Source organism: Doryrhamphus excisus, chromosome 6 (genome assembly GCF_030265055.1).
Source record: "Doryrhamphus excisus isolate RoL2022-K1 chromosome 6, RoL_Dexc_1.0, whole genome shotgun sequence".
Classification (NCBI taxonomy): domain Eukaryota; kingdom Metazoa; phylum Chordata; class Actinopteri; order Syngnathiformes; family Syngnathidae; genus Doryrhamphus; species Doryrhamphus excisus.
The window spans coordinates 5,714,268-5,735,134 of record NC_080471.1 but is presented as its reverse complement, the minus strand read 5'-3'; the positions used below and the strand labels follow the sequence as shown (position 1 = coordinate 5,735,134).

The 20,867-nt window shown below is 43.1% G+C and overlaps 2 protein-coding genes and 2 long non-coding RNA genes across 7 annotated transcripts; 2 read left to right on the top strand and 2 right to left on the bottom strand.

Moving 5' to 3' along the window:
• Positions 1-1,420: 1,420 nt before the first annotated feature.
• LOC131131525 (uncharacterized) lies at positions 1,421-4,911 on the bottom strand. The gene is made up of 3 exons (XR_009130202.1): positions 4,761-4,911; positions 4,563-4,688; positions 1,421-4,492 (listed from the first exon to the last, which is right to left on the bottom strand). It is a non-coding gene; the product is annotated as an uncharacterized LOC131131525 (long non-coding RNA).
• LOC131131526 (uncharacterized) lies at positions 4,756-10,278 on the top strand. The gene is made up of 4 exons (XR_009130203.1): positions 4,756-5,047; positions 9,187-9,279; positions 9,408-9,436; positions 9,533-10,278. It is a non-coding gene; the product is annotated as an uncharacterized LOC131131526 (long non-coding RNA).
• On the bottom strand, positions 5,491-10,247 carry LOC131131524 (uncharacterized). The gene is made up of 2 exons (XM_058076288.1): positions 10,117-10,247; positions 5,491-9,757 (listed from the first exon to the last, which is right to left on the bottom strand). Exon 2 carries the CDS (start codon positions 9,662-9,664, stop codon positions 7,364-7,366), a length of 2,301 nt encoding a protein of 766 aa, XP_057932271.1. The 5' UTR covers positions 9,665-9,757; positions 10,117-10,247; the 3' UTR covers positions 5,491-7,363.
• Positions 10,279-10,598: 320 nt separating the features above from the next.
• Positions 10,599-20,572, top strand: gsr (glutathione reductase). 4 transcript variants are annotated; one of them, XM_058076644.1, is made up of 14 exons: positions 10,599-10,674; positions 10,763-10,856; positions 11,184-11,367; positions 12,625-12,651; positions 12,749-12,837; positions 13,117-13,186; positions 13,412-13,559; positions 14,097-14,151; positions 14,242-14,341; positions 14,423-14,677; positions 16,989-17,100; positions 19,666-19,797; positions 19,868-20,001; positions 20,093-20,572. In XM_058076644.1, the coding sequence occupies exons 2-14, from the start codon at positions 10,795-10,797 to the stop codon at positions 20,240-20,242; spliced, it is 1,518 nt and encodes a 505-aa protein (XP_057932627.1). In that variant the 5' UTR covers positions 10,599-10,674; positions 10,763-10,794; the 3' UTR covers positions 20,243-20,572. The 4 variants fall into 4 exon arrangements, with proteins under 4 accessions (XP_057932627.1, XP_057932626.1, XP_057932628.1 ...); XM_058076643.1 differs by having other exon boundaries at positions 10,611-10,856; XM_058076645.1 differs by lacking the exon at positions 11,184-11,367 and having other exon boundaries at positions 10,613-10,856; positions 20,093-20,571.
• The last annotated feature ends 295 nt before the right edge of the window (positions 20,573-20,867 follow it).

Below are 20,867 nucleotides of genomic sequence, written 5' to 3'. Positions count from 1 at the left end.
AAAGATGTGTGCATGCGTGTTTCAGAGAGAGAGAGATTGTGCGTATTGAGGGGGAAGATGAATAACGACAACGTAACCAAAACGATGATTAAACAATATACGATGCCAACAGTCATAACAAGACACAATGTCAAGAAGAAGGCATGGAAATGTGAAGAAATCAATTGTTTGCAAATGCTGGATTGTTGATATTTTTTTTTCTACCGACGCTCTAAAGACTTTCGGTAATGAGGCAATATATTTTTTCGCCGTTCCTTCTTCCCGGACCCGCTCTGCTTCACGCTTAGCTTCTCACGAACTCATCCACTTCGATGTTTAATGGCGGTTGGCAAACCAACTAAAGGCTCATTACAGGCTGCCACCTACTGGATTGGCCCACATAAATTCCTGGCTCGTCATCATGGAACGCTCCGTTGTAGTGTGGGGGGGGGGGGGGGTGCATTTACACACCCACCATCCATCAGTACGAGTCTGGAGTTTGTTTTTCAGAGAAATATACACATTAGCATTTGCTCTTTATGCATCCCCACATAGTAGCAGCATTGGGACCAAATATGAGGTGAAATAGAATAACATGCAAAAACTGTGGAATACAAACTTCTGTGATTAATTGTGAGTTAAATGTGATTAATCACAATTAACTATTTTATTTGATTTCAACTGATTGACAGCTCTACTACATTATCATAAAATAATTATCATCCAGCAGCACGGCGGTTGAGTGACCTCACAGCTAGGAGGACCTGGGTTCGATTCCACTAATTAATTAGTTAATTGGCGACTCCAAATTGTCCATAGGTATGAATGTGAGTGTGAATGTCTATGTGTGCCCTGTGATTGGCTGGCCACCAGTCCAGGGTGTACCCCGCCTCTCGTCCGAAGACAGCTGGGATAGGCTCCAGCATACCCGCGACCCTCGTGAGGAAAAGCGGTAGAAAATGAATGAATGAATGAATGAATGAATAAAATAACATGCAAAAACTGAATATAAACTTCTGTGATTCATTGTGAGTTAAATGTGATTAACCACAATTAACTATTTTTATTTGATTTCAATTGATTGACAGCTCTACTACATTATCATAAAATAATTATCATCCATCCAGGCTGCACAGTGTGTGAGTGGTTAGTGTGCAGGTCACATAGTTAGGAGACTGGTGTTCGATTCCGGGCATCTCTGTGTGGAATTTGCATGTTTTCCCCCGATGTGGGGGGGTTTTCTCCGGGTACTCCGGTTTCCTCCCACATTCCAAAAACATGCTAGGTTAATTGGCCACTCCAAATTGTCCATAGGTATGAATGTGAGTGTGAATGGTTGTTTGTCTATATGTGCCCTGTGATTGGCCAGCGACCTGGATAGTCTCCAGCACGCCTTCGACCCTTGTGAGGATAAGCGGTAGAATGAACATCCATTCATTTTCTATGCAGCTTATCCTCACCTATGAACAATTTGGCTCTCCAATGAACCTAACATGTTATGAAGGCTATTACAACAAAAAGTAAACTAGCATGCTTATACTTTTATAAAAGTGGGTCACACCTTAATGACCATGGGTCCCAGGATGAGACCAGTTCAAACACCCCTGCTCTTCTGTGAAATTTCCCGATTGCTCACATAGTTTCCATGCAATCCTGCAAACTAACAAGCAAGAAAATGACATTAAAAGGCAACGCAGCACATCAGCTTCTATAAGGTACACATCTCCCCCATGCTAAACCCAGACGGCGTACAACAGGCTTGCATGTGTTTGTAATGAGCATGAATGGATCAGAGGCCTGCAAGGTCAGTAGTCCCTCCTGTGGTTAGGTCTGCAACACTATCGCCTGGACTTCCTGCGAGAGATTACCATCTCGCCTCTCATATTTTCACTGATGCTTATCTATTGAGACAGCTCCCCAAACACGTCCACACCTTCGCCCCGAGCGACGACCCATCGACCTGTCAATCTGGCAGCTCCTCCTGTGTCCAAATCCCCGCCCCTGCTCCTGTCTCCTCTCCTTGTCCTCCACCAGGCAGCCAAAAAACATCCGTCCCGTCCTCATCAGTCCCGGACCCGTCACTGAGAAATAAGATCCAGCCTGGAGGGTTGGCAACAGTCGCAAAGCGGGTACACGTGTATGTGGGTTACCAGTTTTGAATCGTCGGTATTGAACCACGATATGAAAAGAGTGTCGTCCATGTGCTTGGGGCGTTGAATCGCAGTTAGCAGGCTCTAATCCACAGTGCATATAAAAGAAGGATGAGATCTCACAGATAAGATCCGAGCAAGGTCTGGTCCATCTCTCCGATGAGACCGCGATTCAGTGGCGTGAATAATTAAAGCCGCCAGCACTGATGGGAATCTGCGGACACCGGGGTCGGATAATGGCGGACGGATATCTGGCGGGGGTTGCGGGCGGGGGCCTCGGGTGCGGGGAGGTGGCGGCCGTGTCGACATCAGTCACTCCCTCCGCTGCCCGGGGCACGATGCTGAAGGTCAGCAGATGATGGATGGTGCGGCACCACTGTTGGCTTACAGCGGAGGATGACCAGGAAACCAATGTCGCCCGACATGAATTATGAGAATCATGGAGGAGGAAGATGGCCGCTCTGATACGAGGCAATGTGTCATGGCTTTGTGAACTTTTTGGAGGAGCCACCATCAATCAACATTTCCTGGTTTTAGAACTAAATGAAGTGGAGGTATAGAAGGATGTATTGCTTATGAGCAGAGATAAATTACAACGTATGGTGGACACCGCAAGGTTGATTCCAATGTGCTGGTTGACCTTGGAATTTTTCACATTTTAAGTCACAAAAAGAGTCATTTTTCCTGTAAGAAATAACGGAACTATAAATAATCTGTTCCAGGGTAAAACTGTCCTTCACAAATAACATAAATGTTAACCTTCCTGATGCTGCTAACTCAAAAGTAACAACAATAGCAGGTTTGGACATTATTAGCCAACACATTGTTTATCGGACATACTTGCGTTTTGAGCAAGTGTACCTCTGGTTTTGACTGTGGGGGGGTTTCTCTGGGGACTCCGGTTTCCTCCCACATTCCAAAAACATGCTAGGTTAATTGGCGACTCCAAATTGTCCATAGGTATGAATGTGAGTGTGAATGGTTGTTTGTCTATATGTGCCCTGTGATTGGCTGGCCACCAGTCCAGGGTGTACCCCGCCTCTCGCCCAAAGACAGCTGGGATAGGCTCCAGCACCCCCGCAACCCTCGTGAGGAAAAGCGGTAGAAAATGAATGAATGAATGAATGTCGCAATCACACTCCCTTGCTTGTGTATGAGGAAGTGCACCTCTGGGTTTGACTTTGTGGATTATTTCAAGTCTCTGTTTAGTTTTATTGTGTGGTTAGGATTAATAACTGGTGGGAGGAGCATTTATGATCCAACATCTCTAAATCACACCCCCTTGTTTATGCAGGAGGAGGTGTACCTCTGGGTTTGATTTTGTAGATTATTTCAAGTCTCTGTTTAGTTTTAGTTTTATTATGTGTTTATGATTAATAACCGGTGGGAGGAACATTTATGATCCAACATCTCTAAATCACACCCCCTTTCGTGTGCATGAGGAAGTGTAACTCTGGGTGGATTATTTCAAGTTTAGTTTAGTTTTATTGTGCAAGGTTTGCTGTATATCGAATGAAATAAAATTTGTCTCCTTTCTTTGATAAAATGTTTCAGTTTGGCATTGAATCCAGAGATGAAATGCTTTCCGACAGACCAAAAGAATGTCACCACGTTCCTGCCCACATAAATTGATGATTCATTAGATTTATTTGACACGTATCATTTGTTCGGACGCAACATTTTATTCCTGAACATTTCTACGCTTTGTGTCGCATGAAAAAGAAGCGGCGACGTGGTCATTATCGAATGCAGCATTCAGCAGCAGAAACGTTCAAGGTTTAATCCACCATAATGTGTATGTGAGGTATCACAAGAAGCTTCCACAAGCTCCTTGATGCCCACGGTGAAGCCTCCGTCAGCCACCACACGGCTTTTAATATTTGTATGTTCCAGTTTCATCTTTATAATCTCTCTTTCCTTCTTTCATGTGAGTCATCCAAAACCGCTTCCCATGACCCACTAATCTCTGCAAAGTAGACCAGACAAGGCCCTGCTGAGTGTTGCTGCACACTTGCAAAATCCAATTCCAAGTCGGAGTCCGCCTCATGGGACTTTGGATTTCACCGTCTGGACAGAACTTTTGATTGTGAGTCTGTTTGTGTGTGTGTGTGTGTAATGCCTTCTTGTCACTCACAAAACGACTGAATTGTACTGACCGTGATGGCTCAGGAAGTTGTAGTACTACTATTCTGCTTTGCACCAGAAGCTCTGTTGAATATAATGAACCAATATAAATTTGCCATACACAGGCAATACAAGAGCATGCAGAGAATGAAAGCAGAGTGAGGATGTGAGAGAGATGTCATGCTGAGCTAACATGATGCTCCAGCGGCTCTCCAGGGCCATCTGTTGGCTGTTTCACGCTGCGGGAGATTACAATTATCCAGGAGAGAAGGAAACATGGGAGTGTGAACACGCTCCCCTCAGATTTACCTCTTTTTTTGGTGTGTTGTACTCTCTCAAATTGGAATCAGGAACTTCATACTGAACTTGTATTTGAATTAAATAGACAGCTCTCGGCTGATAATCAATACAGAGCAGAGCACCGCTGAGAATGACCTGTAAGTACAATAAACAAGTCAGAACTTTACTTCAGTTATTACGGTTACGTGAGAGAAAACGTGGTGTCACCTGTCAGTGTGTTCAGCCCCAAACCGTGGTAAGGGGCGGCCTGACTTGGGCAGAGAAAAAGAACACGGCTGTCGGCTGCTTCCAGTCAACTTTATTTTCCACTTTCTCGCCACCAGAGAACAGCACACCCAAAATCCCCGCACTTCCTGGTTCACAGGTCACGCTCTACCCGCCCCACATAGCTGGCCAAACACATGCCTGCAACGATGGTGACGTCACTCTGAAATGAGCCAATGAAATACTTTGTTTACTTGACAAGAGCTGAGAGAACCATGGCTAGCTCAAAAGTAAGAAAAGTTTTTTTTATTGTTATTTTTATTATTAACTTATATTGTTAAGGGTAAAAAAAGGACTTTGGACACCCTTGACGTAGTGGGCTAACATCTTGCTTCCATGAGAGCCTGAGCAATACTGCCGTGCCCTTGTTCACCTTCTCCAATCGTGGCATTGATGAGTAGCGTTCATGCTAGTCAAATATGCTTTCGTTGTGAAGTGGGCCCAGATATTATATGATTGGCTAACAGTGTGAGTTCGCCCTTCCCACGGCACCCCCGATTTTAGGACACGGGGTGAGAGGTACGAGATCCACACTATGAATCATAATATGGATTGAGACTGGGATGAAATGCTGGAGATGTACGGTAAACAAAATAATCTGCTTTCGTTTTATTCAAGGTAAAATCTAGCGTTTCCGAATAAGTACATAAAGTTTAGTTGTAAGCCGTTTCACCCCCTAACGGTACATGAATTTACCTTTGATGAGTGTAGAGTCCATTATGGGCCACCCTAACGAGATTAAAGCTTTAGCCCCATCTGCAGGATGTCCTATGGTATTACACCATACCGCCAATATACAAATTCCACCTCAACTTGAGGTGATCAAAAAAAACAACAACCAATTTTAAGGTCATGACCATCATTAACACACTTTTAATAGAAAAAAAAACTACAGTAATAAAAACATGGTATATGATAACACAGATGACACTGGTGTTGAAAAAGGCTAAAGTAAAACATGTAAAAACACATTCAAGTTGGGATGGAAGTAGCCATAGTAGTAGTACTGTAGTAAGCTTCTCTCAGCGGGGCTTGAGGACCATTCATATTTTCATAACTTGAGAGCATCACCGAACACTTCATTAGCTACTGCATGACATGCCATCCGGCACAAGAGTTGTATGCAACCACTATATTAGACACACTGCTATGTTATTACCAGGCTTACAGCTTTTCACAGTCAATGTGTAAAAAGAAAAGGAGCGTATACTTTTATTATTCAGTTTGTGCATTTCAGCATCTGCCTGCATTGAGCTTGGGTTCAGTCAACGGAGCATTTCAGTTGTCTATGTAGCTGCAGAATTTTGGACAGTATTGTAATAAATGAGGGGTGTCCAAAGTGCTGCCCTTGGCATATTTTGAAAATGATTTGCTATGACAAAATCTATAATGTCAATGTTTTGTTCCAATTGAGCATATATTGACTTACATTGAAGTGGTTTTAGCATCTTTAATGTGCAAAGGTCTCTGGAATGGTTGGCACCTCTGTACTGTACTGTGTAAGTGTTGTGGCTGCTAAGTAGAGCTGTACATATACAAAAATAAAAGGGCATGAGATGGAAATGTACATTATATACACATTGACGACAAACTAAAAAATCTGAAATGTTTTACCTCAGCATATTTCTCAGTGGGGTTACATTAAAAATATGTTAACTAAGCAATGCAAAAGCGCATACAGAACAAATAAAACTGAACAATTGAAATGTCCGAACTGAAGCTGCCAAGCCTTGAAAACACAACATGGATGGTGCATTCAGGTGCTTCTTTTCAAGGGGGTAAAACCTATCCACCTCAATACAATAACAAACTTTTTTTTGTATTTACACAAAGCATGATATTTTATCCACTTGTATTCATTTGTGTCAATATTCACAATGACATACATTTTGGATGTAGGCCATACATAGCTTCGACATAAATGGATTCTGATGTATGGAGCCATTAGTGACACCTTTTTTTATATGAATGGATTTTGACACTAAGTGTGCAAAAACCTGCAAAAAAAATATTTCACATACTGATCTATTACTAAAAACTGGGAATTGTTTTTTGGGGGGGGAAATTTGCAGTAAAATGCTGTGTAGTTAGGGTAATGCATGATAAGAAATGAATACTTTTTCTCTGGGATTAAGTCTCTCGAGATGAAGCCATGTCAAATAGTGGCTGTCCTCAACTTGCAAGGAAATAGGTCTAAAAAAAATCTCTCTCCGTTCAATATAATCTACTCACTTCCAGTAAATGTAATTTGCAGCTACAGACTACATCCATCCATCTATGCTACGAGTCGCTAGTAAGACTTTACAGATGTTTGAATGAAATGCTTGGCTGTGTTCTTGCAAACAGAATCCCTCTGAGGCTTCCTGCACAGCCACTAATACCCAAGTCATTGATTATTCGTACAGAAGCTCACATTAGAAAGTATGAATTGAACAAAAATGTCCATAATTGTACAGCGGGGAATGTTTTTTTTCGAGTGTTATATCTAAAATAGTTCTGTAGTCTTCATTGTAAATGTAAAAGGTTTTTTTTCTCATGTGTGAGCATCATGGGGAGACCCTCACAGTGCATCCCATGACCTCATATTTCTGTCCCATCACTTTGCCCAGCCTCATCTTTAATATTTGGCACTTTGCGGGCTTTTCTGGGCTTCCGGTGTGGGTAATACTGTCAACGGTCTCCTGGACGGGAAACCGTGGTTTGGGGTGATTGAGGATAACCACAGGCTGATCCGGGCCCGGCTGCGTCACCAGTTGGTCCGCCTTGAGCGGCATCAGTTGGATCTCGGTGCGGATACTTGGCGCAGATGGCGGAGGGTTGGAATTTGACGCTGCGGGTTCCGGTTCATTCCCGCTGCTCGTCCACACGTCGCATTCGTCCACTCTCATTAAAGATACGGTCAAGAATTTTGACATGTCATATATGGGATTCACAACAGCAGCAGCAGAAGAAGAAGAAGAAATCGTCTTGTTATTCCGAACTGGCTTATTGTTTTCCGATTTCAAGAATGGAACATCTTTGTCCGTCTGTGTCATGCTGTTTTTCTCCCCATTTGGATTGTTTTTCTCCTCCTCTTTAATGTCATTCCGTGCCGGGATAGGCAAGTGTTCAATCATTTTGTCAGGCCCTTCCACTTTCACAGGGCCACAGGCCAATACCCGATCTTGGATGTCGACAGCTGGATTCAGGTTCTTGGAGTTGTGGAGTTTGTCCATGTCGATGCCCTGCAAAGCCATGACTAGCGGCTGCATGGTACCCTGAGCCTCCTCTGGTTGTTGGCTCAAGGAAAACACGGAGGAGATGACTGGGAAGCTCTCCGGCTCTGGCGCTTTATCCCTGGAGCGGACACCCTGTGGCCAATTTGGGAGGCTGGACTTGGAGCAGGAGGAAGCGATGGGTGCTTTGACAGACGAGGACTCGCTGAGCATCTGTCGCAACGTGGAGGGAGCTGGGAAAGACGTCTGAGGAGGAGTGCTATCCTGGCCAAGCTTGATCGTCGGAGGTGCCCCTCGGACAGCTGAACCCGAAGGAACATCCAAGGAGGTTGATTTCCGATTTGCCGTGGCGATTCCTGCTGATGTATTCTTAATTTTGGAGTTGTCATGGAGATGAACTACATCGGGTTCAACTTTAACAGACGTCAACAAGTCTCGAAAGGAACATTTTGTCACAACTGTTTTTGTGACGGGAATACTCTTTTGGCGCTCTGGAATACTTGGTCGCCTTTCATCTGTTTTTTGCGCAGAAACACATGGTCCTTTTTTGTCTAGGTGCGGGAGGCACGCCACCCTGCTGGCTTGGCTGGTGAAAATGACGGCGTCAGGTTTCACTCGATCGGTAACAGCTTTGTTCCATGTAGCCGGGATTTCCATCGTTTCTCTTACGGGATTGTGGTGCATTTTGGAAACTTTGTTGGGGTAGTTGGCCAGGTCGACAACTTCCTGAGATGTCCTCTTTATCGGTGCTTGGTTCGAGACAAGGATTTTGGACGTGCTGACTGGGATTCTGTCAGGACGTTGTGCACAGGCCACACTTGTTTCAAACTGCTTTTTGTTCACAAAGCACATCCCCGCGTTTGTCGAATTTGTCGCATTTGGAGGATTCAATTTGGGTGCTAAGGTCTTCCCGGCGGTGAGGTTTTGTTCTACTGCTGACCTGCAGTCTTTCCTGACGGCCTCGTTTTCTTGTTGCGAGACCAGCCTCAGTTTTAGCTCCTTTGACCCATTGACTGTTTTCACTTCAACAAGTTCCACCAGGCACCCAGGTGGGATGGACACTTCATCGGGGAGCGACACCGTCAAAGCCCTGTTAGTAACATTATTTGAAACACAATTTGAATGATTAATGAGCTTTGTGTTCATTGTCCTAGTGTTCTGTGCGCCCTTGTTGAGTCTCACGGCAGGTGTGCTGAGGCTTGGGACATTCACTCCGACTGGCTGCCGTGTTGATGCTTCAGAGCGGGGTAAGGCATTGGAGGCTTGTGGATTTTTAGTCCAGCCAAGTCCTTGACCACTGTTTTTATTATGCACACGCTCAATGTGTTTCAACATGCAACGGTTCCTCATGTAGCCCTGTCCACAATGTGGGCAGGTGAACGTGTGCTTGATATGTTGCTGCAGGTGGGCGTTCAACTCCTCCTTGCTGAATAACGTTTTCTGGCAATAAAAGCAGTGCAGATTCGACGCCGTGTGCTCAAGCATATGTCTCTTGAACAGCTCTGTATCCGACGATGCAAATCCACATTTGTCGCAGCGTGCCATCACGGAGGAGCTAATTGACTGGACCAGGACGGGCGCTTGCGTGCTGTACACCATGGTGGGGAAGCTTTGATAGGTGACGGGCTTCATGTTGAGGGGGTCACCCGGCAGCAGCAGCTCCACCCACTTCCACAGCTTCACATCACAGTACACATCAGATTCTGCTTCTGCTGGAGAATGATGCTGTGTAGCAGAAGAGGAGACGAGAAAGACATGGTGTAAGGTTTTGATGATAAACAGAGCATAGCCCCTCCCCCTACATTGCTCATTCTTACGGTCTGATCCACGCAACCCTCGATACGTTTGTAAACAAAAGCCTTGACAACACGCTCTTAAGCAGAGTTACTAAATTAAATTTAATAACATAAATCTGTAGGGTTTTTCTCCCCACTGGTGGCGTGGGGGGTGTCGACGTTTCCTCTGATTGCAAAGTGAAGGCCCAACCAGTGAGGCTTTGCCACGACAAGAGGGGTCGCAAAGACGACGCCCCGGTTCGGAGGAAAAATGCCGATTCGTCAGGCAGATAAATGCCGCTTACGTACCTTTGGTGAAATTGTGTACTTGTAGGTTAAGATAAGACGTTTAAAACATTATTGCTGGATGGTTTCCTGGTGCTTGTCAACGCTGCAAATCGGGGGGTCTTTTCAACGTTAGCTTCGTGTTGCTTAGCTTGACTACTCCGGAAAACAAAAATATGCCTTCAAAATAAGACGACACATTATTTCATTAAACAGTTAATTGGTTGGAACATTTAAGTTCCTTTTATATTATAATTTCTAAATACCAATTGTTTATTCTGAACTAAATTTATTAATTTAAGTTGTGTAATAAAGTAACGTTTTATGATATTATTCAAGTGGCGTTTTATTTTGACAGTCAAAACCGGATAATTGCCTCTTGATTTATTTGATGGCAGGCAGACTGAGCGTAGCACCGGTGCTATTCTTTGTGGAATTATACGTAAGGTACGCTACGTTTTGTGTACAATGACGTGACTTACGCTGGGTTCTTACGGCTGCTTTCGAAAATGACTTAAACGTCCTGATTGGTTGCGAGCTTTCCTTTACCGGAAGAACAACTCTATCGTATTGTTTACTTTAGTAAGTGCAACGCGAATGTGTCCTTCAAACACAGGATTGCTCTTTTAACATATTTAAATTTGTGAAACCGGCTGTTTTATCGCACTAGCTTGATGCAGTGAGGCACAAAATGGTGAAAATATGCTCTTTGTGAAGATAAGCAGCGTTCTTCAAACGGTGTCCATTTCACTCGCACTGCCGAGGTATGTTTAGATGTTATTTTTTACATGTTAAATAGTCATAAACCTTGATGAAACTGTATAAAGAGTAGTTATTACTATTAAAGTTCTGTCGCCGCTGTGGTTCACACGTGTTGTTGAAAAGTGAGTGTCACCGGGACCATTGTGGGCACGTTTTCTAGGATTTGCACACCATTGTTGCATTTCATAATGACACAGCAGTGCAGCTTTTTTCATTGACCCTCCCACTCATCCTCCCACGCGTGTCAGCTTCCTGGTTATGGCGCTGTTAACTCGCCTAACTCGTACACGAACCCCCTTCATTGTCTTCTACCCCTCGTCCGTCATCAGACATCGACCTTCCTCGCATTTCCGGGTGATCCGTCGCAGCATGGCAACAACAACAACAGGGGTGACCCGGTTCGACTTTCTGGTGATCGGCGGCGGCTCGGGGGGTCTAGCCGGGGCACGGAGGGCGGCGGAGCTGGGCGCCACCGCCGCCGTAATCGAGGGTCACAAACTCGGAGGTACCTGCGTGAGTAACAATTCAAACACCTGACACCTGGAGCCTCTGGACGCCTCTGGTATACCGTAAAGTATGTAAAAGACAAGCACGGAGATATTCATCACGTCCCCTTCTGTTACAGTGCCCATATGACTAGTGTGCTCCTTATCTTGTGTTGTGCAATGTATACTTAAATATTCAATATTATGCATACAGTATATGTGCACAATTCTCCACAATACATACACTATACTTCATGACGCATAATAATGCATATTATATGATATATATTATGCTTTTCGAGACCCTAAAAGCAAACTCCCTTCACACTGCTGACAATACACGCATCTCAATTAGGGTGTTGCTGATGGGGGTGAAGAGTATGGAAGAAAGAAGGGCTAGGGATGGTTGGATTGAGGGTGTATATTGGACAAGGACTTCTTGATATTGTAGCCCAGGGTGCCCATGACTTTGATCAGGAGCGACTGCTGTAGATGCCATGGTAGTTTGGGAACAGGAAAAACCTCCTGAGCTCTTTATTTATTTATTGAGATGCACCAGCTAATAATAATATCATTTGTCAAAGATAACACAACACCCCTCTTTTGATTTGTCAGTATGCGGGCCTTAGTGGAAAAAGTTGGGACATCCCTGCTATAAAATGGTTATTGGGCAGTAATCTTCATTGGAGCGGCCCAAAAATTCAGCTGGGATAGGCTCCCTTGACCAGAATCAGGACAAGCATTGATGAATGGATGGATAAAAATGAATTGTTTTTTGGAAGCATTTATGCATTTGCTAAATAGAAGAGTCTTGCATATATAAGTTGTGTATGTGTACACACTATTATAGTGTAACTGAAGGGAAGTTGCATAAATTGGAGGAAACTGCTCCTATAGTTTCACTCCACCATTGCTTATTGCATTCAACCAAAAAACATAATTCTATTAAACCTCCACATTTAGTCACAATGGAAATTGTTTCATGTGTCAAATATTAATGACAAAATATGGTTCAGTTTATTTCCCATATGTTTAACAAAGTTACATTACGGAGCATCATATAATGAGGAAGCAGAGCTTCTCCATGTCTTGCATAGTTTGTTCACTTCCTTTGTTTAACATGTTACAATTTCCTGCCAGGAAAGGAAATAATTCAGAATTTTCAGCAATGAAAAATAAATACAGGAGTGAAACCTGCCTGTTGTGCAGGCAAACACTTATGATAGTGGTTGTAGCAGATATTATTGTATATATTTAGTGTTAAGAATATTTTCCTCTCTGCCAGGTCAATGTTGGCTGCGTCCCAAAAAAGGTAGGCGTTTCTGTCATTTCTCTTCATTGAAAAATCACCATGCCATGACTTTATACCAAAATAAGAGTCATCTTTTTTCCTTTTCTTTTCTCCGCAGGTCATGTGGAATGCAGCGGTGCACGCCGAGTACCTCCACGACCACGCCGACTACGGCTTTGAGGTTGGAAGCGTTCGTTTCAGCTGGGAGTAAGTGACTTTGTAGCGCTAAGAACATCCACTCTGCCACGTCATGTCTTGTTTATGCTGCACTGAAGTCACAGTTTTTAGAAAGGCAGGGCTCAGGAAGGAGTGGTCCAAACAAAGTAGATAGGGATCAGTGACATGTCATACAGTAGAGGCTGGACTGGAATTTTTAAGGTGTGCCTACGTGTGATTCATTCAACGGATTTATTCTCCTTTCTAATAGACGAGAAAGAAAATAACATTCATGCAACCCTTGATTTTTTTGGCACATTTTATTTTCAGAGCACTGAAAACAAAACGGGATGCTTATGTCCGTCGTCTGAACCACATTTATCGCAACAATCTCGACAAGGTAAGAAAAAAATCTTTGCATTGAGTCTCTAATGACTTTGTCTGTTAAATAATATAATATATAATAAAAATATATAATATAATATAAATAGCAACAGGTGACTCACAGGTTTCTTTTGGAATTGTTCTACCTGTTACTATGCCTGACTGGCATTGATTGACATTTCCAACACCACATACTGTATGTATCTCCAACCTCAACAAGACGCATTTGCTTCTCCGACAGGCAAAAATCCAAACCATCGAAGGTCACGCCAGATTCACTAGCGATCCTGAGCCCACGGTGGAGGTAAGCGGCAGGAAGTACACAGCGCCACACATCCTCATCGCCACCGGAGGGGAGCCTTCTGTGTTGAGCGATGCCGAGGTTCCAGGTGCGGACTTTGTAAGAAATTTACTCAGAGTTCTAATTAGTAGGGGGGTCCTCCACACTGGGGGCTGTGTCGGGTCTGCTGAGGGGGTACTGTCCTTGGGTCCCTTCGACCCGGCCGACTGTGGTTCCTCCCTTTTGATGTGGGGGAGTCAGGGGACCCGGGTGCTGGTCCCCCGATGGCACGGCCTGCGGCTCCTCCCAGTGTGGACAGGCCCCAAAGGAGGCGTTTCCTTGATCCTCAGTGTCATGCCATGTCTCCCTACTGTGTGTGATTGTGGGTGTGTGTGGGTGGGTGTGTGTGTGTCTAGTATGGAGGGTGGGAGGGAGGGGCTTTCTTTGTTTTGCTTTTTAATTGTGGTAATTGTTTTTAATTCTGTAAAGCACTTTGTGTTGCATGTCCTTGCAGGAAAAGTGCTATACAAATAAATATGATTTGATTAGTAATCAGATTTTGTGTGAAGGGCATGCATGACCTCTTTTACTCTCCTAATTATTATAAAAGTACTAGTAATAATTATTAAAATATAATTTAATACAGGAGCAAGTCTTGGCATCACCAGTGATGGCTTTTTTGAACTTGAAAGTCTTCCAAAGTAAGAAGCTCATTGAAACTGTCCTGTTATTGATTGATGTTAAAAATGTGACTTTTTATTGAGCCCCCCCCCCCCCCTCTCTGTCAACAGACGTAGTGTCGTCGTGGGTGCTGGCTACATTGCTGTGGAAATGGCGGGCATCCTTACCACCCTGGGCTCCAAAACCTCCCTCATCATACGACAGAGTGAAGTGAGAAAACCTTGAAATAGCGCATGCGTACCTTATGATGTGTCCAATAAATATAGTGATGGCCAGAGATTGTCATGGTAGGTTTTGAGGAACTTTGACAGTTTCATCAGCACAAACTGCACCAAAGAGCTGCAGAACTCGGGCGTCGACTTGTGGAAGAACTCTCAGGTGAAGTCAGTGCATAAAACCGACGCGGGGCTGGAAGTGACGCTCGCCACCATAGACCCGGAGAAGGGTAACGGCGAGGAGAAGATCAGTACAATTCAAGAGGTGGACTGTCTTCTGTGGGCTATCGGAAGGAAGCCCAACACGTTTGGGCTGAACATCGGCGAGTTGGTATGTCCTCTCATGACCTTTGTGCTTTGATCACCTTCATTCCAGCTGTTTCATGTCTACCATGTCAAATTATTGTTCAGACTTATTGAAATGTTATTGGGTGTATTCCTCTAATCCAAATTGAGAACACATTTTTAATGGAAAAAAATTGAAAATTTGTTCCAGGGTCAAACTCTCGCCATCATAAAACCTGTAACAATCTGATAACTCGTGCAAAAAGCTTTCTAGATCTTCCGATCTGCACCTATTCTAAAATTTATGGCCATATTCATGCCCATATAAGGAAGTCGTGACTTCTCACAAGCCTCATTGTGACGTCTTTTTCCAGGGTCAAACTCTCTGCATGATAAAACCTGTAACAATCTGATAACTCGTGCAAAAAGCTTTCTAGATCTTCCGATCTGCACCTATTCCAAAATTTACAGCCATATTTATGCCCATATAAGGAAGTCCGTGACTTCCCACAAGCCTCACTGTGACGTCTTTTTCCAGGGTCAAACTCTCGCCATCATAAAACCTGTAACAATCTGATAACTCGTGCAAAAAGCTTTCTAGATCTTCCAATCTGCACCTATTCCAAAATTTACGGCCATATTTATGCCCATATAAGGAAGTCGGTAAATTCCCACAAGCCTCACTGTGACGTCTTTTTCCAGGGTCAAACTCTCTGCATCATAAAACCTGTAACAATCTGATAACTCGTGCAAAACGCTTTCTAGATCTTCCAATCTGCACCTATTCCAAAATTTACGGCCATATTTATGCCCATATAAGGAAGTCGGTAAATTCCCACAAGCCTCACTGTGACGTCTTTTTCCAGGGTCAAACTCTCTGCATCATAAAACCTGTAACAATCTGATAACTCGTGCAAAACGCTTTCTAGATCTTCCGATCTGCACCTATTCCAAAATATACGGCCATATTTATGCCCATATAAGGAAGTCCGTGACTTCCCACAAGCCTCACTGTGACGTCTTTTTCCAGGGTCAAACTCTCGCCATCATAAAACCTGTAACAATCTGATAACTCGTGCAAAAAGCTTTCTAGATCTTCCGATCTGCACCTATTCCAAAATTTACGGCCATATTTATGCCCATATAAGGAAGTCCGTGACTTCCCACAAGCCTCACTGTGACGTCTTTTTCCAGGGTCAAACTCTCGCCATCATAAAACCTGTAACAATCTGATAACTCGTGCAAAAAGCTTTCTAGATCTTCCAATCTGCACCTATTCCAAAATTTACGGCCATATTTATGCCCATATAAGGAAGTCGGTAAATTCCCACAAGCCTCACTGTGACGTCTTTTTCCAGGGTCAAACTCTCTGCATCATAAAACCTGTAACAATCTGATAACTCGTGCAAAACGCTTTCTAGATCTTCCAATCTGCACCTATTCCAAAATTTACGGCCATATTTATGCCCATATAAGGAAGTCGGTAAATTCCCACAAGCCTCACTGTGACGTCTTTTTCCAGGGTCAAACTCTCTGCATCATAAAACCTGTAACAATCTGATAACTCGTGCAAAACGCTTTCTAGATCTTCCGATCTGCACCTATTCCAAAATTTACGGCCATATTTATGCCCATATAAGGAAGTCCGTGACTTCCCACAAGCCTCACTGTGACGTCTTTTTCCAGGGTCAAACTCTCGCCATCATAAAACCTGTAACAATCTGATAACTCGTGCAAAAAGCTTTCTAGATCTTCCGATCTGCACCTATTCCAAAATTTACGGCCATATTTATGCCCATATAAGGAAGTCGGTGACTTCTCACAAGCCTCACTGTGACGTCACAGGCAGCCGGTGTTAAACCTGATTGTTCGTATGAAATATATATGAAAAATGTATGAAATATATGGATCGACTGACTTGTTTCTTATCTATTAACTGTCTTTTTGTCCTTCATTTTTTCTTTGCAGTTGTTAGGGAATTGTCAGTGTGTCTGTATGTTTATACACAGAAGTAAAGCGTGAATGGGAAATGCTTGTGCTAGCTCAGCGTGTAAAGCCAGTGTAATAACGGATTAAAAGGGCATTGAGTGTGTGTTTTTAGTCGCAGAGCTGTGTTTCTTCTATTTATGGTTCATTGAGAAAGGTAAGCTAGCTGCTGTTGGATTGCCCATTAACAGAAGGTTCCCACATTGCTCTTGTTTGATGACAAAGTCCTTCTCGTGTCGCTAATATAACCAAGATGTTGTGTAGCTACAACTATGGTAATAAAGATTTAGTTAGATTAGATCATTTATCTTGAATTACAGCTCTTATTAGCGTACTGTAATGTAAATGTGTATGCCTTCTGTGTGTGTTAGGGTGTGGACACGGATGACAGAGGCCACATTGTGGTGGACGAGTACCAGAACACGAGTCGACCAGGAATCTACGCAGTGGGAGATGTTTGTGGCAAAGCGCTTCTCACACCCGGTAAGATGTGCCTTCAAGTGTATCAATACAATATGAAGTGGAGTAATAGATGCTGTATTTACAGCTTATCTGGAATGGGGGTGTGGTGTGAGATAAGACAACATGCCCTCCACCCAGAGTTGCTTGGTCAAATGAGGTCTACGTATTTCATTCAGTCACATCATCTATTGTACCAAGGGGGGTTTTACTTCAAAAACAATCAGCCTGTGAAATCACATTGCTGTGTATTAGTTATAAATACTATACTGTTACCCACGTTCAGATATTGCCAGCATACATGTAATACAAATATTTTATACTATATCAAATATAGTAAGTACAACAATTTTACATGTTTTTTTGACCAATCTTGCTCAAACTTTACACACATGTGTCCCTAATGGTATGTTTTGTTTTTTTGTGACAATTCGGCTAAGCACCCTAAAGCAGGGGTCTCAAACTAAATTTACTTGGGGGCCACTGGAGCTCGGGTCTGGGTGAGACTGGGCCGCATCAGGTTTTCCAAAAAAAACCCCAAAAAAACGCATTTATTAAAAACAAAAAAATGTAAAAAACTTTGCTTTGGTTCCAATTTTCTACAATAAAAGCTCTGATAAAACATTCCACCGTTCTCAAATATCTTACTTTTTATTTTTCTACACAAAATAAGATGAAAAATAAATAAACAAATCAAGAATAAAGAAAATCAATCAGTAATAAATAAATATAATAATAATAATAAAACGGCAAATAATAAAAACTTAAGAAACCACATATAGTTGGTGGGTAGACAAATTATTTTTTTCAGATTAAAATGAACAAAGCATTATTAGAGCCCTGTAGACATGACAAAACACGACTATAGTCACATTTATACTCTTTTTATTTACAACATATTGCGCAACTGCAGGGTCTTGAGACACATGCTAACTCGCAAACTAGAGAGCTAGCGACCTAAACGGTAGCCTTCAAGTTATTGCCTTTAAACTTAAATAGCCAAAAACTTACCACTTCCACACGGATAGGGAGGATAACTATTAACAGTTATTTAACCTTTAACATGAACATTAATCAAAGGTAATAATTTTTTCTGGGTACATGATACCATACAGCATCCATATCAAACTTGCGCGGGCCGCACTAACATTAAACTTTCATATCAAGGCGGGGGCCTCAAACTAGTGTCCGCGTGTTTGAGACCCCTGTCCTAAAGTTACAGTGGGTGTTCATTTCATGTCCATCCCAATTATGGGTGTATTTGTCATAAAACGCACAGGTAATATAGTAGGGGAGCATGTTTTCACTCATTTCTGTGCAGGGGTTCAGAAGTAGAAGGGTGTTCTAATTTTTTCACATGACCGTTTCGTGTCCCCACCCTCGGCCATCTCTGTGTGGAGTTTGTTTTTGAGTAAATATATTCATCACTCTATCACAGACTTCCACGATATAGTAATTTGTGGTTGAATACATCCTATTGTTCGTCCACAAATATGCATATTTCATTGTGTATATTTCTGATCTAAATTTAGCACATATATGTAGTGCTGTCGGGTTGCACAGCGGTTCTTGCAGGCCTCACAGCTAGGATACCCTCGTTCAATTCCACCCTCGGTCATCTCTGTGTGGAGTTTGCATGTTCTCCTCGTGCATGCATGTGTTTTCGCCGGGTACTCCGGTTTCCTCCCACATTCCAAAAACATGCTAGGTTAATTGGCCACTCCAAATTGTCCATAGGTATGAATGTGAGTGTGAATGGTTGTTTGTCTATATGTGCCCTGGGATTGGCTGGCCACCACCGCGACCCTCGTGAGGAAAAAGCGGTAGAGAACGAACGCACGCACGCACAAACGAACAAACGAACGAACGCAATCACGCTTCAGAAAAGTCAAAGTCAACTTACTATGAGAAAACCTGACCGGAACGACCAAAGAAATGATGGAAAACTTACCTACCGCTTTCAGTTCAAGCAAGATACAGTTTTATGTATCTCATCAAAATAGGCAGCTCTCTTCTGCTGTCCCACGGAAAGTTGTGTGCTGCAGTGAAATGCCAATTAGACTGAACTAATGTTCTTCACCACAGTGCATTTTTGTCAAGATGGTCCCCCCAACATGGGGGTGGCCAGGACCAGAAATGTTCTGGTTTTTACATGTAAACATGAACAGTGGTTAACTTTGTTTTACACTTGCGTAAATGTTCTGTGAAACATTTCCTGTACAGTTCTATACTACGATGGCCAGTTTGACACTGAAGCAAATTACTGTACTTGTATTTCCATTCCTTCCTGTGGGAGAAATTGTTTGAAATTGGTGGTTTAGCAGCATCTAGCATCTGTGTGTGTGTGTGTGTCTAGACAAGCCTTCACACACCAGGTGAACAAACAATCCATTCCAATTAAAGCAAGGCGTCAAGCTGCAAGAGGAGTGTGAATGGTTGTTTGTCTATATGTGCCCTGTGATTGGCTGGCCACCAGTCTGGGGTGTACCCCGCCTCTCACCTGAAGACAGCTGGGATAGGCTCCAGCACCCCCGCGACCTTCATGAGGATAAGCGGTATAAAATGAATGAATGTTTCGTGTCTTGTCAGTTGCCATCGCTGCAGGCAGGAAGCTAGCGCACAGACTGTTTGAGGGCAAGAAGGACTCCAAGTTGGACTACTCGAATATTCCCACGGTGGTGTTCAGCCACCCGCCTATTGGCACCGTGGGCCTCACAGAAGGTAAGCTGGCTGAAGATCCGTCCGATGTTTCCCACATCCACCCTTACTCCCGTTTGTTTTATTCCTACAGAGGAGGCCATCATAGCCAGAGGCAAGGAGAACGTGAAGGTCTACAAGACGTCCTTCACGTCACTCTACCATGCCATCACCAGCCGCAAGAGCCCGTGCATTATGAAGCTAGTGTGTGCTGGCAAGGAGGAAACGGTAGCCTTCCGTGTCCGCTTTTTAAAAAATGTTTCCTACTTCTCTATTCGGGGTACATCTAAAAGCTTACAGCATTGTTTTTACTCCTCAGGTGGTGGGTCTGCACATGCAGGGTCTGGGCTGTGACGAGATGCTGCAAGGCTTCGCTGTGGCCGTCAAACTCGGTGCTACCAAAGCGGACTTTGACAAGACAGTCGCCATTCACCCCACCTCTTCAGAGGAGCTTGTTACCATGCGTTAAGAGGACACAAGATACCATCACCAAAGATTATAGCCTAGTATGAAGATTTGCTTTATAAAACCATACGCTGACCCAAATGGAACACAACTGAGATGTGGCTTTCTGAAATTGTACTGTAGGTCATGATGACTGAGTGATATAATTATAATGATTCTATTTTAATAATTGGTGTGAAATGGAAGTGATGCATCTGGATGGCAAGTCCAAAGACCTCAATCTTATTGTATTATGTTGTCAGTCATTTGTCAAAACACTCCCTCAAAAGACAGCAATGAGGGCGTACAACACTGCACTGAAAAATAAACATGCATTCTGTTTTCATACCTGTTGTTGGGATTCTGTTGCTTTTATTGTGCATGTATGTGTGTTGTGTGTTTTGTTTGCTTTTTTGCTGTGTTGTAATGGTTTAATATGGCATAGGATATATTTGATCTACTTATTTCCAACATGCTTAACAAAGTTACATTAAGTACATCACATGTACACGTTTGAAAAGGAATAGGGGGAAGCAAACTTTTTTTCTACTAGGAAAATAAAATAATCTGTAATAACAGCCGGATTATTTGAGTACATACTGAGAAAAACATTGTACAGTGAGGAAAATATATAGAATATAGGACCTATA